The sequence below is a fragment of the Equus quagga genome, chromosome 4, assembly GCF_021613505.1.
Source record: "Equus quagga isolate Etosha38 chromosome 4, UCLA_HA_Equagga_1.0, whole genome shotgun sequence".
Lineage (NCBI taxonomy): Eukaryota > Metazoa > Chordata > Mammalia > Perissodactyla > Equidae > Equus > Equus quagga.
The window spans coordinates 80008727-80024111 of record NC_060270.1 but is presented as its reverse complement, the minus strand read 5'-3'; the positions used below and the strand labels follow the sequence as shown (position 1 = coordinate 80024111).

The window sequence follows — 15385 nt, the reverse complement described above, 5'->3', positions numbered from 1 at the left end:
AGACCAGAACTCAGCAGAACATCTTTAAAATGCTGAAAAAAGTAACTATAAACCCCCAATTTTATATCCAGCAAAAACATATTTCCAGAATGAAGATAGAACAAAGACATTTTCAGATAAGAAAGAGTTAGGAGAAATATTTTGCAAACAGACCTGAACAATAAGAAATGCTAAAGAAAATTTTTCAAGCTGAAAGAAAATGATACCAGAGGGAAACAGGTACATTCAAAAGGTAATGAAGAATTTTGAAAATGACAACTATCCAGATAAATGTAAAAGATAACTGTTCTGCTGTATACCTAGGTGGGTTACATTTATAATAGAGTCCTCCAGCCCTATGTGCATCCAGAATTTGAGTGATCTGCAGACGTAAAACCTCAAAATTGAGACTACTGAGAGGGGACCTGATAGCTGTTCTTCAAATATTCAACACCTGCTACATGTAACTGTATAAGTAGCAGTAAAGTTAACCAGAAATTATAGGGCATCAAATTTCAGCTCAATGTAAGGAAGAATTTTTCTAAAAAATTGGGCTTCCTAGCAAGGTAATGAGAGTTCCTGTCATCAAATATATTCAAACAGAGGCTTGATGATTATCTATTTGGGATGCTGGAATAGGATCATCTTTTAAGATACTAGTATTCTAACTTGATTTATCTAACCCTATGTTGCCTAATACAAAGCTCTATTACACCAAACAACTCTGACCATGATCCCTAATATACAATACAAAATTTCTCTTTTTCTTTCCTATCAACCCCTCTGCAGTCACACTTATTTCTGCAAGCTCTATTTTACAATTACCTTTTAATTCAAATTTTAAAAATGCAAATACTATTCTTTTAAATGTGTATAATATTTTACAGGTTATAAAGACAATTCCAAATACACTAGTTCATTTGGATCTTTCAAAATCCTCTGGCTGGGAAGACATTTATAAAACTGCCAAGTGTCATAACGACAATCCTTAAACCACAGCACATGAGCAGAAATTACAAGTCAACTGTTCTGGACTGTTGCCTATTTGAGTTTGAAGGGCATATTCACTGATTTTATCCTCTTCTGCCACTAAATGACAAACACATACACTTAAGACAACTCTTAAATTTTAAGTTAAATGAATGTGAGGGGAAAAAAATACACTATTTTTATTTTTAAGGATATTAATCCATGGCCTTTAAAATGAAGTGAAGGAGTACTTCAACTACCCAAAAGGATACACTAAAAATTACCTGTTGCAGAATCTGACTTTGTATCTGGAGAAGTGGGTGGTGTCTCACAAAGCTCTACATTTCTGGACTGAGAGTTTTCAGAAACGTTGTTAGGTTCAAATGAGGTGGACAGAGTAGAGACTGAACTTTCTGACTGGCTGCCATTTGCCACTGATGTTTCACCTTTTAATGAGTGCATCTAGAGAGAAAACACATTGAAATTTAATTAACAGATAAGAATCTAAATTTACCATGGCCAATAAGACCAAAATGTCAATAAGTCAATTTATACTCTACAGGAGCGAGAAGTACTAAACTAAGTAAATGAATCTAAAATGTATGATCCTAAACATGACATAATCACACTATGGAATTCAACTGCAAGGTGACAAGAGCATAAACAGATTTTTAAAGCACACTGTTGATTTTCCTTCAAATTAGAATCCAAGGAAAAAAGTTACAAGGTATATTAGCCATTCGCCCAAAGGGGATGCAAATGAAAACATGTCAAGCAATATACTGAGATCTTAATGTGACCGCAACTCTCTCTTGCAACAAAGTTATAGAGATGTGCATTACGTGGTTGAGCTAGGGATGAAAAGAGAAGGGAGAATAAGAATTCAATTAAGTATTAGGTAGGGGCACCTGTAACTTCATAATGCTATTTTCAAAACTAGTCAAGGAAGATAGTATTCACTACCTTTTAAGTTTAATGGCATGGCAAGTTCCTGAATATACAGAGCAGCTCTCAAAACATTCCAATGTTAAGTTTCTGACATATTATTTTCCCATGTTTATACAAAGAACAATTCTGTCCCTTCTCACCTGCTGGACTTTGTGAATTCGGGTAACAAGTTCATCTGCAGAAACACTTCCTGCTATTACTTCCAAGGGAATTCCACTGTCTCCAATAAAGAAACTGGATGGGACACATACTACAGGATCTGTACAGTTTTATTAAGTCTAACAATTTATGGGAAATAAGGGAATAGTTTTATGAAACACTTCTGATAACAAAGCAAATCATTTTTGTGAATTTCACAATATAATCAGCTAACGTTTGCAAAATAATTTCAACTACCATATCATTATGCCTATAGTACATGTGATATGTGAACTGATTTAAGGTTTATTTACACTGCACATTTGAGTGGAGAACACCCACTACATTCCCCTCTATCATAACTTACATCTATCTTGCTTTTGCCAGCTACTTCTAACATTGCAACCAAACTGCTTCATACTGCTTTCCAGATATTCCCAATAAAAAACTCCCTATGACCCTATTTGCTACAATGTATTGTCTCAAAGGATACTTAGTAATATAAAGTTTCCATAGACAAGAATGTATGAGTTCCTAAATAAAAACAATTTCTAAAGGTCATGAATTAACCAAAAGAAAGGTAAATCCTCAAGCAAAATATATATATAAAACCAATTCTTCATTGAAAGGATACAGATTTGTGAAAATTGTAGGCAGGCTTCACTGTAAAACAAAATCAAACAGAAAATCACTAGATGAATTCAAGCGTCTCCCAAATAGTACGTTGTTTCTATAAAAATTGACCATACCAATTACAAGTACTTTTTCTGAAACTACTAGCTCCTTTCATAGCCACCAGCTGGAAGAAGAAAAATGTAATTCTTATTTCACAGACCTTTTTTGGGTTTGTTTAATAATTTTCAGATTAAAGAGTGACTCGCTCTTGCAACCCAAACTGGTAGCTGGATCTGGTGGCTAAATATCAAGTTAGTATCTGCCATGTTGTTTCCTCAGCAGCAAGTATAGCTGAACACTATACCTTAACAAGTAACAAGAAGATACTAATGCCTATGACTTACTTGTGCAATTGATACTACTTTTTAATAACAAAGGACTCAAAACAACTTAAATATCCACCAATAAAAACTGATTAATTATACAAACCATAAAACGTACAAAAAAGTACATCAAAATGTTACCATTTTTGTAAAAAACGGGAGGAAAACAAATACAAATATATTTTCTTGACTTGGTTGCCTCCAGAGAAGGGAACAGGGGTGGTTAGGGACACAAATGGGAGAGAGACTTTATACTATAATGCGAATACGACACACTGACCAATGTACATGAGTAATTCCAAGAATCAAATTAATGCTTCCAAGAACGAGAAATTTGTCTAATTTTTTCCAGAATATAAAGCACAATTATCATACAAATGTCTAAAACTATAATAGGAAATTATAAAGAAAAAAATTACCAAGAATCCTACCTTCTCAGAAATAATCTGTAAACTTTTGATGCGTTTCCTACCAATTTATTTTCAATGCAGGCTATTCTCCATAAATAAGTATACACTAAAATGTTCCTAGAACATTAGGTAATTCCATTATTATTGTATAATAAATAAAAATTACTTTTCATAATTCAAAAGACACACTAGGTTCTATTAGCAAGCAGTCCATAATGAAACAAATATCAACCATCACTACACACAGGTATCCCTGTATCTGCCAACAGAAATTTCATTTGTAAAATGCTAGATAGGGGCTGGCCCTGTGGCCAAGTGGTTAAGTTCACGTGCTCCACTTCGGCAGCCCAGGGTTTCACTGGTTCAGATCCTGAGTGTGGACCTAGCACCGCTCATCAAGCCATGTTGAGGCAGCGTCACACATCGCAGAATTAGAAAGACCTACAACTAGAATATACAACTATGTACTGGGGGCCTTTGGGGAGAAGAAGAAAAAAAAAAGGATCAGCAACAGATGTTAGCTCTGGGCCAATCTTAAAAAACAAAAAAAGTCATCATTCCCATAAGCATAGAGATCTGCCCCTTAAAAAACAAAAAACAAAAAAACAGGGGCCAGCCCAGTGGCACAGCAGTTAAGTTCACATGTTCCGCTTCAGCGGTTTGGGGTTCACCAGTTCAGATTCCAGGTGCGGACCCACACACCACTTGTCAAGCCATGCTGTGGCAAGCATCCCACATATAAAGTAGAGGAAGACGGGCATGGATGTTAGCTCAGGGCCAGTCTTCCTCAGCAAAAAGAGGAGGATTAGTGGCAGATGTTAGCTCAGGGCTAATCTTCCTCAAAAAAAAAAAAATGCTAGATAAATTAGTCTGTATATAATTAATCTCAAGAATTCTGAAATCTTCATTTCTTCCCACATCTCCAATAAACCCCTACATTCCTCCAGCCATTACTGACTCTAAGAGGTGCTTCTGGAGGACAATGGACAATTTAATGATATGATATACATCAAAATAATAGATTATTTTTTAAAAACTATTACAGCTCAATAGACACATAATTCATTAGCTGTTGTGAGGCAGACTGTACTATGATTTGCTTTATGGTGTTTCGTTAATATTGAAAATTTTTAAATAAAAGTTTACAAACACAGGTAAATTTTCAAACATTATTCATTGATACTACTAATACCAAAAGGATAGTAATACCACAATGCAACTGCTAATGAACTATGTTTCTAGGCATTGACCACTGATGGCTGCTGCTAACATCATAAAGAGAGACAACAGGGCACCATGTGCTGCTTTCTAACAGAAGAATGGAAGACATACCACCATCTATGAAGTAGTCTTGAGGGGGGAAAAAATCTAACTTAAATCCACCAGAAAATTAAATGACACTAAAAGGGCTGCAGTCAACAAAATCCATGTTGCAGGAAACTACAGAATAAATGACCTTGTTTCTTTAAAAACTAAATTACACAAGAAAAAGACAGAGAGAGAGATATACAGGGGAAGCCTACAGACTAAAAGAGACTTGAGAGAGATTAGTGCATCACAATGTGTAATAAATTAATAAATTAAATTAATAATAAAACTATGACATTGATGAGATGATTGAAAATTTGAACACTTGGTAGATATTTGATATTTGGGAATTACTATTAATTTGTTTTTGAGGTATTACCATTATGTCAAAAAAATTAAGAATCCTGCCACGACTAGAAGGACCCACAACTAAAAATATACAACAATGTACCGGGGGGCTTTGGGGAGAAAAAGGAAAAATAAAATCTTTAAAAAAAAAAATTAAGAATCCTTACCTTTCAGAGAGACATACTAAAATATTTATAGATGAAGTGGTTTGATGACTGAGATCTGTTTCAAAATTATATAGGATGAGTGGAAATGTGTGGGGACATAGATGAAACAAGACTGACCCCGAGTTGATAATTATCAAAGTAGGTGAAAAGCTCATGGGGGTTCATTATTCTATTCCGTGACTTTTATATATGTGTGAAACGTTCTATACTAAAAGAAAAATTTTAAAGGGGAAAGCAGGGGTGGATTAACAAATAAAATAGACTTGTGGACATCAGGTATTATGAGGGACTTATAAGGGTCCTCACTCGTACTCAATCAAATGGCCCCATTCCCAAAAATAGGATCCAAAACAGTGGTCAATCTTTCAGAGATATTCAATAGATGATTTACAGTTACTTCCAAGTTCTTAGAAGCTGAGGATCACAGTTCTTTTGCATTCTTGGTACACGTCACATAGCTGCTTAGTAGACTAGGGGAACTTAGCTTTTTCAACAAGATATAATGATGAATTTGGAAAACGTCAATCAGAATTTAAGTCCCCAATATGCCTTAGACAAAAATCAATATTCTTATAGACTAAGAGTATCACCATAAATCACAACCAAAGACTATGGTTATAATATTTTTAAAAAATGAAAGATTAAAACATAAGCAAACCTTTTGGTATCGATTTTAATAGCAACAAAACTGTTTGAAGATGCTTCTCTCACTTTCTCATCTTCCCAACTTGCAGCCATCTGTGTTGACTGCTCATCATCACCTATAAAACATTTCAAGGATTCTTATAAGGCCAGTATCCACTGATTCTTTCCCCCTGGAAATCTGGAACTTCAAGTAAAATACAATCCCACAAATACTATTTTCTACCAAATTTGAAAACTGAATTCTTCCATAAAATGAAAAGTGTGACTACACGCATTAACATACTAAAAAGCAATGAAAAACAAAATACTGCTATTTACATTATACAAAGTATTTTCTAAAAGACATCCAAATTATGATGCAAATAGTATTACAATAATTGGAGGTGACGGGTAGAAATGTACAGTAACTATTGCGGCTTTTGTACATATGGTTTTAGAAAATAAATGGACAATACTCTTCGTTTATGTAGCATCTTTCTATTGAGTTCAAGGACCTCCACACCACAGCATTTATTCTCCAGCATTCCTCCAAGGTAGAGAGAGGCAGGTGCAATTCTGTTTGCAGTTTTGACTTGCCTTTTATTATAGTTAGGCTAATTATAAAAGTTATGCTGATCCAAAACTAATCTATGGTGACAGAATTCAGTGTAGTGGCTACCTTGGTGGAAGTGCTACTGATTGGGAAACAGCATGAAGGAGCCTTCTGGGGTGCTGGAAATGTTTATATCTTTCCTGGATGACAATTACACAGGTGTACTCATCATATATAAAAATTCACTGAGGGGCCAGCCCCGTGGCTAAGTGGTTAAGTTCACATGCTCCGCTGCAGGCGGCCCAGGGTTTCGTTGGTTTGAATCCTGGGTGTGGACATGGCACCGCTCATCGAGCCACACTGAGGCAGCGTCCCACATACCACAATTAGAAGGACCCACAACTAAGAATACACAACTATGTATTTGGGGAGAAAAAGGAAACAAATAAAAACAAAAAAATAAAAAATTCACTGAGCTGTTCACTTAACATATTTCACTTAATATACTATATGTCATATTTCAATGACAAATTGTTTTAAAAGTTACACCTATGAAGAGATTGTTTCCATTTTAGACCTGTAACATCTAGACTTTGACATAACCACTTATTAGTGGGCAGAGGGAAACTTACCTGATTAAGTGATTGAGAAACATTTCTGAGGTTGGCAGAGCTAAGTGCTTTCTCAAAGGTGAGCAACCTTTGCCAACTTATGGATAAAAAAGCTTTCAAGTCACATTTTTTGTTTTACAAAAATGAGATCATTCTATACCTACATTTTTTGTCGGGGGGAGGTTGAGGAAGATTCGCCCTGAACTAACGTCAGTGGCAATCTTCCTCTATTTTGTATGTGGGATGCCACCATAGCATGGCTTGATGAGTGATGTGTAGGTCCATACGTGGGATCCAAACCTGTGAACCCCAGGCGGTTAAAGTGGAGCGTGTGAATCTAACCACTATGCCACTGGGCCGGCCCCATACCTTCTCTTTTGTAAGCTGCTTTCTTGCCGTGTGTGCTGTCCTTCCCAATTTAATCCTCCCTTCACTTTTGCCATCTCAGTGATCTGTTTATGCTAACTCCATCCTTTCAGTGCCCAGGCCAAAAACTTTACTTATCCTTGACTGCAGTTGACTCTATCTCCAAAATATATCCAGAATTTAACTATTTCTTACCACTTTCACTGCTACCACCCTGATTTAAGCTACCACATCTCACCTAGAGAATTACAATAGCCACCTAACTGGTCCCCCTGCTCAGCCTAGTCTTAACACAGTAACTTTCTTTAAAGAGTCAGATCACATCAAGCCTCAGCTCAAAATCCTACAACGGCTCCCTATTTCCCTCAAAGTAAAAGCCAAAGTCCTTACAAATGGACTCAAGTGTCTAGTTACCTCTCTGACCTCATTTCCTTTTACTTTCTTGCTATTCCTTTCCTTTCTATTCCTCAAATACAAAAGACACTCTTGCTTTAAGGTCTTTGTACTAGTTGTTTCCTCTATCTGGAATGATCTTCCCCAGATATCTACATGGTTAACTCTCAACTCCCTTAAGTCTTCACTCAAATAATATCTTCTCAATAAAGACTTCCCTTGGGGCTGACCCAGCAGCACAGTGGTTAAGTCTGCATGCTCTGCTTCGGTGGTCTGGGGTTCATGGGTTCGGGTCCTGGGTGTGGACCTACACACCACTCATCAAGCCATGCTGTGGTGGCATCCCACATACAAAAGAGAGGAAGACTGGCACAGATGTTAGCTCAGGGCCAATCTTCCCCACCTCTCCCCCCCACCCACCCAAAAAAAGACAAAAGAAAGCCTTCTGTAATCACCACTTTAAAATTACACCCTTCAGATATTCCCAAAGCTCCCTTATTTCCTGCTCTTTTTTCTGTAATATTTATCACCTTCTAATAGACTGTTTTACTTATTATGGTTACTGTTTGTTGTTTGTCTTCCTCCATCAGAATGCAGGCTTCATGAGGGCAAGGATTGTTTTCCTTTTTATTTATTAACATAACTCAAATGTTTACAACAGAACCTGGCATACAGTAAGTAAGTACCTGGTATATAGGAGGCTCTCTACAAGCATTTTGTAGAATGAACAGCTAAATTTCTGGTATAATAAGTACCTTCACATGCCTACAATACTTGACTAATGCTGCACCTTCGAGTATATTTTGTGTAAGACAAGATCCAGGAATATCAGGAATAGGGGCTTGAGAAATCTGGCCACGGGAAAGTAAACAAGGACTAGAATGCATCCACAGACCAAGACCAAAAAGAATGCTCATTAGCAGACTCCTAGATAGTGAAGAAGCAGACGGCAAAACTATCATTTGCAGAGTGAGATCTGAGCACGTCTTCAGACACTACTGGGTGCGGAGAGCTACAAAATTCCAAGTAAATGACAAAATTATCAATGGAGAAAACAGCTATATGGGAATGTTCTTACTACAAACACTTCTTAGAGAAGGCTGTGAGGCATAAGGGATCCTTTTTATTCATTCTTTCTTTCATACATTCACTATTTTATTCCCTATTTACTTTGTGCTAGGCACTGGGCTATAAACTATAGTCATCCCTCAAAATCTGCAGGGGGATTGGCTGCAAGAACCCCTATGGATACCAAAATCCGGAAGTGCTCAAGTTGCTTATATAAAATGACCTAGTATAATGAATACAGTCCCATCTGTCCCGTCTGTTGCCCTCCAGCCACATCCATGAGTTTTCCATCTGCGGATAAGGAGAGCCAATTGTAAATATAAAACAAATGAGACATTGTCTGCCTTCAGTGGAGCTTAAAATCTAATGGTACAAAAAAATGCACTTGTTTAGTAAGCAACTATAAACAATTACAATAATAATGCTGTAAAAAAAAAAAAAAAAAAAAAAGAACAGTGGGGCCGGCCCAGTGGCACAGAGGTTAAGTTCCCACGTTCCACTTCTCAGCAACCTGGGGTTTGCCTGTTCAGACATGGCACTGCTTGGCAAAAGCCATGCTGTGGTAGGCATCCCACATATAAAGTAGAGGAAGATGGGCCTGGATGTTAGCTCAGGGCCAGTATTCCTCAGCAAAAAGAGGAGGATTGGCAGTACTTAGCTCAGGGCTAGTCTTCCTCAAAAAAGAAAAAAAGAACAGAGCTATGAGAGAAAATAAGAGGCCTCTTTAGATTGGTCAGGGAGGACCTGTCTGAGGTGATATTTAAGGTAAGACCTAAAAGATGAAAGAGGTGAGCCACGTCAAGAGCCAGAAGAGTCTGCTAAGCAAAAGAATTTATGTGTAGGGAAAGGCCTGTGTGCTTGGGAGTATCCTGAACAATAGGGAGTATAAGTTGAGAATGAAGAGTTAAGAGTCAAAAATGACACCCACGCTTGAGGTTTATCCAAATGGGTGTAAGGTGGTGCCATTTACCTAGATGCAGAACACTGGGGGAGAAAAACAGGTTCAGGCAGTAAATATACTTTTAGGCTGAAGAATCCTGAGGCATCCAAGCAGGGATGTCAAGTAGGTAGCTGAAAATATGGATCTGCTACTTCTAAGGCTGATGCTTTTCACTCCCTCACCTATGTTGTACCATGTGGTTGGAGTACCAAATGTCACATCCCCATTAGTAACGTCTGCCCGTGACTTAGCCTAGTGGCAGCAGCAGCAGCTCCTTGACTAACAGAGGTGTAAGGCTCAATGTGAGCCATCTTAACACTACTGAGTGGGATTATTACTTGCCAAATTCAGTATCTTTAGTTTCTTATTTTTAATCAAATTACAACCTATGCTATGGAGTCAGGCGGGCCTCAGAGTTTTAGGAGAAAACATATCTTTGGTAGCATCAGCAGTAGGCAAAGCAAAAGCACTTAAAGAGAACAGTACAAACTCAGAAGCAAAGAGGTGCAGACCCTAGAACAGCCAGTAATTCCAACCTAGAAAACCTCCACTGATACAAGCTCAAGGCTTTTGTGGTCTATTTTAACCAAAAAAAGTAGTAAACAGTGTCTGTCAAGGAAATTTTAGCCCACTAGCAACACTAGTCAGGGAACTGAAACCTTTGGTTTAGGATTCTCAACAGATTATTCTTCCTTCCCAAGAACACGATCCAAATTTCCTCAGTTTTCTTTCTTTCAATTTACATAGCTATAATACTTTGAAAATTCTTGTGAATTTGTTGGCTGAACTAACAGTCATCTCTCCAGTCTCCTAACATCAATCCTAAGATATTCCTCAATTCATTCATGAAAAACTCACTAATATAAACAACTCACCTAAAATGTTTCCTGCTTGAGCAGTTATATGAACCAAAGTATATCCTTAAAGACCACTCCTTCCAGCTATAAAAATCTCTTAAATTTTCCACTAAGTTGATATCTTCCTGTTGAAGTCTCAGATCTATGAAAATCACAAGTTCTAGCCGTATTCTTAAAAGTTATGAACAATGCTCTAGACAACCTGTAAGTGTTGTCGTTTCATAACTCCCCTGTCTACACATTCCTGGAGTGACACTAATCCTTCCTAGCCCTGGAGATTAACTTCCTAAAGCTCTAGAAAGTATTACGAACAGGTCAAGGGACAGACTCCTTTGACAGACTGCTAACAGTCTACCTGGACACATTCACCAAAGTCGTCAGTATTCTAAAAGAATGTAATACGTGTTCATCTGTAAAAAGTTAATTGAAGAATATATATATCCACACAAACCCCCAAAGACTTGTAACTTTATTTTACTATTGTAATAATTAGCACTACTCTTTCCAAATGGGTTTCCTAATGTTTCCTAGTTAAATCTAGCATTTCTTCACTCGAATTAACTCATTAGCCCAAGAGTGCCTTCCAGGAACATTTGGACACCATCAAATGTGTTTTTTGTTTAAAAATATGACTACCATAACCACAGATTTCCTGATTTCCACAACAATTTCAATAATTACATAAAGTCTACAATTGTTCAGTTTTTTCTTAAGAAACCAAAAGGACACTTTTTGAAGCTGCTAAAGAAAATTTGTCAGGACAAAATGCAAATCCTTTCTGTGACCCTGATGCATATTACTTAACCATTATGGACGTAAGTTTCCCCGTCTATAAAATAGGAATAATAAAACCTGTTCTACTACCGCAAGGATCAATTGAGATTTTACGTGAAAAAATAACTTAAAATGTCATAAAACTATTATTGTACTCTTAACAACCATAGTAATTATCACTTAGTTTTCCTTTTCTCTTCAATCCACTTTTTTTCCCTACAGGATTACGTCAGTTATTTATTTATGTGAAATATATCGCTAAAACAGCATAAAGAATCTACACTACTCAACCTCTTCTAATTAACCTTATTGGGCTAAAAATTCAGCATAACAATTATAAATTTCAAATTTAATGTTAAGTGAAACATATTTCAGGAACTTGTTCTTCACTGCAGTGCGTAAAGTTACCCAGCTATTATCTAGTCTCGCAAGAATCACGAGTCAATAATGAGTAAACCGTTATTCAACACAAATCGTTGAAATAATACACCTAAAATTAACAGTAGTCACAAACACTAATTTGGTTCATGTATTGAGAATCATCCAAACCGCAGGGGCATGGGTTTACTGTAAATCTAGATCTCAATAATAAAATAGGGAGTAATAAAATACGGAGCCAAATAACTCAGAGCAACACAGGGTAGTACACGTCCTCGAAACCATGGATATTAGACTAGGAAGACAACAAAAAGAACCAAAGACTGAACGTCTGCTTCTAATCGAATGGTTACAAAATCAATTTGCAAGAAAGCAGTTATGCCACATTAGACTCACCACCCCGCTATCAAAAAAAAAAAAAAAATCAAACCTATATAAAGCTAGAGTTTGCGTTTCAGGGACACAGGAACCCTAGTAACCGTGACCATCAGATGGTTTCTCTTTGTTGCTTACCGATGACACAGCTTTCTTCCTGACTGTCCACAACTATTTACGAACCCAACCGCCTGTCTAATAGCCTGTCCATATGCCCACCTAAGCACCAGGAACCACAGGGGCGTTAAGACATCCGGAAGGGGGTCCTCGGGGACAGAGCGCGAAAGGGGGCACCCGGGGAGGGCCGTGGGGGTCTGTCTGCGCCAACGCCTCCAGCGCGGGGGGAGGCGCGGGCCTGCCTGACGCGTCCCGTCGCCCGCGCAGAGGTGTCGGCGGGGCCCAGCGGGCTTTGGGGGCGAGGCCGAGACGCGCCTCCGGTCCGGGTGCCGGGAGAAGCGGGTGGTGGGGCCAGGCCCGGTGTGCCCCAAACAGACGCGGGAGGCGCTGAGATGCCAAGGAGGGGAAGCCCGGGGCTCTCGGGGCACGGAGGAAAGGCTGGGGCCCCTGGGGTTGGAGGGAGGCCGAAGGGGGTGTCCCGGCCACATCTCAGGCCCTCGCCCCTTCACCTGCCACGAACACCACGAAGACCGAGCCGCTCCTTTTGGCCGACGCAATGGCGGCCGGAATGGCGCCCTGGAACCACAGCATCGCTCCTCTCGGGCCCAGGCGCTCGCTCCGGGTGTTGTCGCTGCGGTCCCGAAGGTGGCCCCGCCCTCCCCTTCGTAGGGCCCCGCGGCCCCCGCAGCCCCGGCCGGTCCGCCCCCAGCCTCTGGCTCTGCACTAGCGCGCAAGCCCGTCAACGGCCCCCTGGCACACGCGCAAGCGCGCGAGCGAGGCGCGCCCCGCGTCACGTGACGCCACACGTCGCCGTCCGCGCCGCGCCCGAGACCCTTGTCTCGTTGGCAAATCGGTGCGTGCGCGCGCCCGCTGGGGCTCAGGCCCTGCAGTCCCGGAAGTGGAAGGAGGCAGTGGGAAGGATGACTAACCGCTAAGGCGTGTTGGCAGTACCTTCATGAGGCATGACGGGAATTGTAGTTGTCTGAGGCTTGTTGGCCTTCATAATTGTGGAAAATGTAACTGTGGTTTCCGGGACACGGCAAAAGAGGGTCAGCAGTGAGAGCCACTTCGCAATCTATAAAGGGGAAGAGAAGATGTGGCGCTCACTAACCGAGAGATGCCATCCTCGACCTCACTGAGACCTTAAAGGTGGAGGAAATCATCCCTGCTCTGAGTGGAACCCTGTCTTAATGGGGCACGATGTAATTCTTTATTATGATGAGTGGCCATTGTGTGATAGGGTTGAGTGTCTGTCGGTATGGAAGTAAATGGGCTTTGTGGGGATTTACTGCGAGGCTTTGATTTCTATTGAACTTAATTTATCAGCCCGACCTTGAAGAAAAGAGAGGGTAAAGATCACAACAGTCCCCTTCTGTGGTGCCATACAGCACACGTAGCTGAGGGAGGTATTGGTAGAAGGCAGGCTTTAAGCAATTTTCTAGTCATTGGTCCTAGTCGTTCCAAAACCTCAAACGCTTAGCTATGTTATTGCCACAGCTGCCCTCTAAAGTAACTCAAAAGCGGAGAATAGATAATGATTTATTTTCCAGCTACTTTCCATGGTAAACAAAAGAGATGAAGAATGATTTTGTTTACAGTTTTATGCAAGCATGTTGTATAATCAAGACTGGCACTTGTGGTTGGTTGCCATTAAAATGAAAACTGATCCATATTTAATACTTTCATGAAATTACGTGGTCTCTAATAACTATTACTAAAGGCTTGTCTGGTTTATTTAAAGTTACATTTGCTGTTAGACAACCTACAACAATTAAATTTCCATTCCAGCAGTACAGCCATTTGACAATTTGCAGGACAGAGGAAGTGCTACATCAGAAAATACCACTTTCCTACAAATATTTAACCAAAAAATAGCTAACAGATTGCACTCCAATTTTTATTTACTTTTTTCTAATCAGGTCTCTCCTATAGTGTTATTATAAATTGAAACATAACGCTGATTACAGACAGTTGCTGTGTATATAGGACACCATGCCTCAGGAAGACTTAAGAGCTGATCTTCAACATCAACTTTATTTTTTATTTTGTTGAGGAAGGTTGGCCCTGAGCTAACATCTGTAACCATCTTCCTCTACTTTATGTGTGGGCTGCTGCCACCACATGGCTTGATAAGCAGTGCATGGGTCTGTGCCCAGGATCCAAACAGCAAACCCCGGGCCACTGAAGTGGAGAACACAGACTTAACCGCTATGCAACCAGGCCAGCCCTCAACATCAACTTTAAATACATTTCTTAAAATTCAATCAACCCATAAATTCTTTCAGTAGAGCAATGTGTTATTCCTAATGTTGGAGTTAAATATTATAAGAATTATTCATAGCCTTTCGTTCATTCATCAAATGTTTACTGCTCGTCTACTATGAGCTAGACATTGTACCTGGCAGTGGTAAGGCGAGGAAGGCAGACATTGAACAAGTGATTGTGAGCCGTGATGAATGTCACAAAAGGGGAAATTCTGAGAGCTTCAGAAGTGTGATGATGTGACCAAACATGGATAGCAGGGTTAGAAAAGCCCTTCCTGGGGCCGGCCCCATGGCTGAGTGGTTAAGTTCTCACGCTCTGCTTCTGGGGCCCAGCGTTTCACCAGTTCGGATCCTGAGCGCAGATATGGCACCGCTCACCAAGCCATGCTGAGGCAGCATCTCACATAGCACAACCAGAGGTGCTCACAGCTAGAATATACAACTATGTACTGGGGGCCTTTGGGAAGAAGAAGAAGAAAAAAGAAGATTGGCAACAGAGGTTAGCTCAGGTGCCAATCTTTAAAAAAAAGAAAGAAAAGCCCTTCCTGAGAAAATGACATGTCAGGAGAAATCTAGCTAGGTGAAAGAGAAGACTATTCTAGGTAGAGGAAACAGCAGTGTGAAGGCTCTGAAGCAAGTTAGAACAGTACACTTGAAGAACTGAAAAATGTCCATTGTGGCTAGAACATAGAAAGGGGAGTGTAGTACAAATGAGACTGGAAAGACAGGCAAGGATTAGATCAGAGAGCGCCTTGGAAGTCATGTTAAAGATTTCAGAATTTTTTTTTTTAATATTGGCA

The 15385-nt window shown here is 39.6% G+C and overlaps 1 protein-coding gene across 1 annotated transcript in view; it reads right to left on the bottom strand.

The window, feature by feature from the left end:
* Window positions 1-13082, bottom strand: part of LOC124238083 (UBX domain-containing protein 4) — a 35631-nt gene extending 22549 nt beyond the window's left edge. The window contains exons 1-5 of the mRNA XM_046658606.1: window positions 12831-13082; window positions 5924-6026; window positions 2669-2697; window positions 2037-2155; window positions 1233-1410 (exon numbers count right to left, since the gene is read on the bottom strand). Of these exons, the coding sequence (XP_046514562.1) occupies window positions 1233-1410; window positions 2037-2155; window positions 2669-2697; window positions 5924-6026; window positions 12831-12912 (511 nt within the window). The 5' untranslated portion in view covers window positions 12913-13082. The remainder of the gene's footprint in view (window positions 1-1232; window positions 1411-2036; window positions 2156-2668; window positions 2698-5923; window positions 6027-12830) is intronic.
* Between the last annotated feature and the right edge of the window lie 2303 nt (window positions 13083-15385).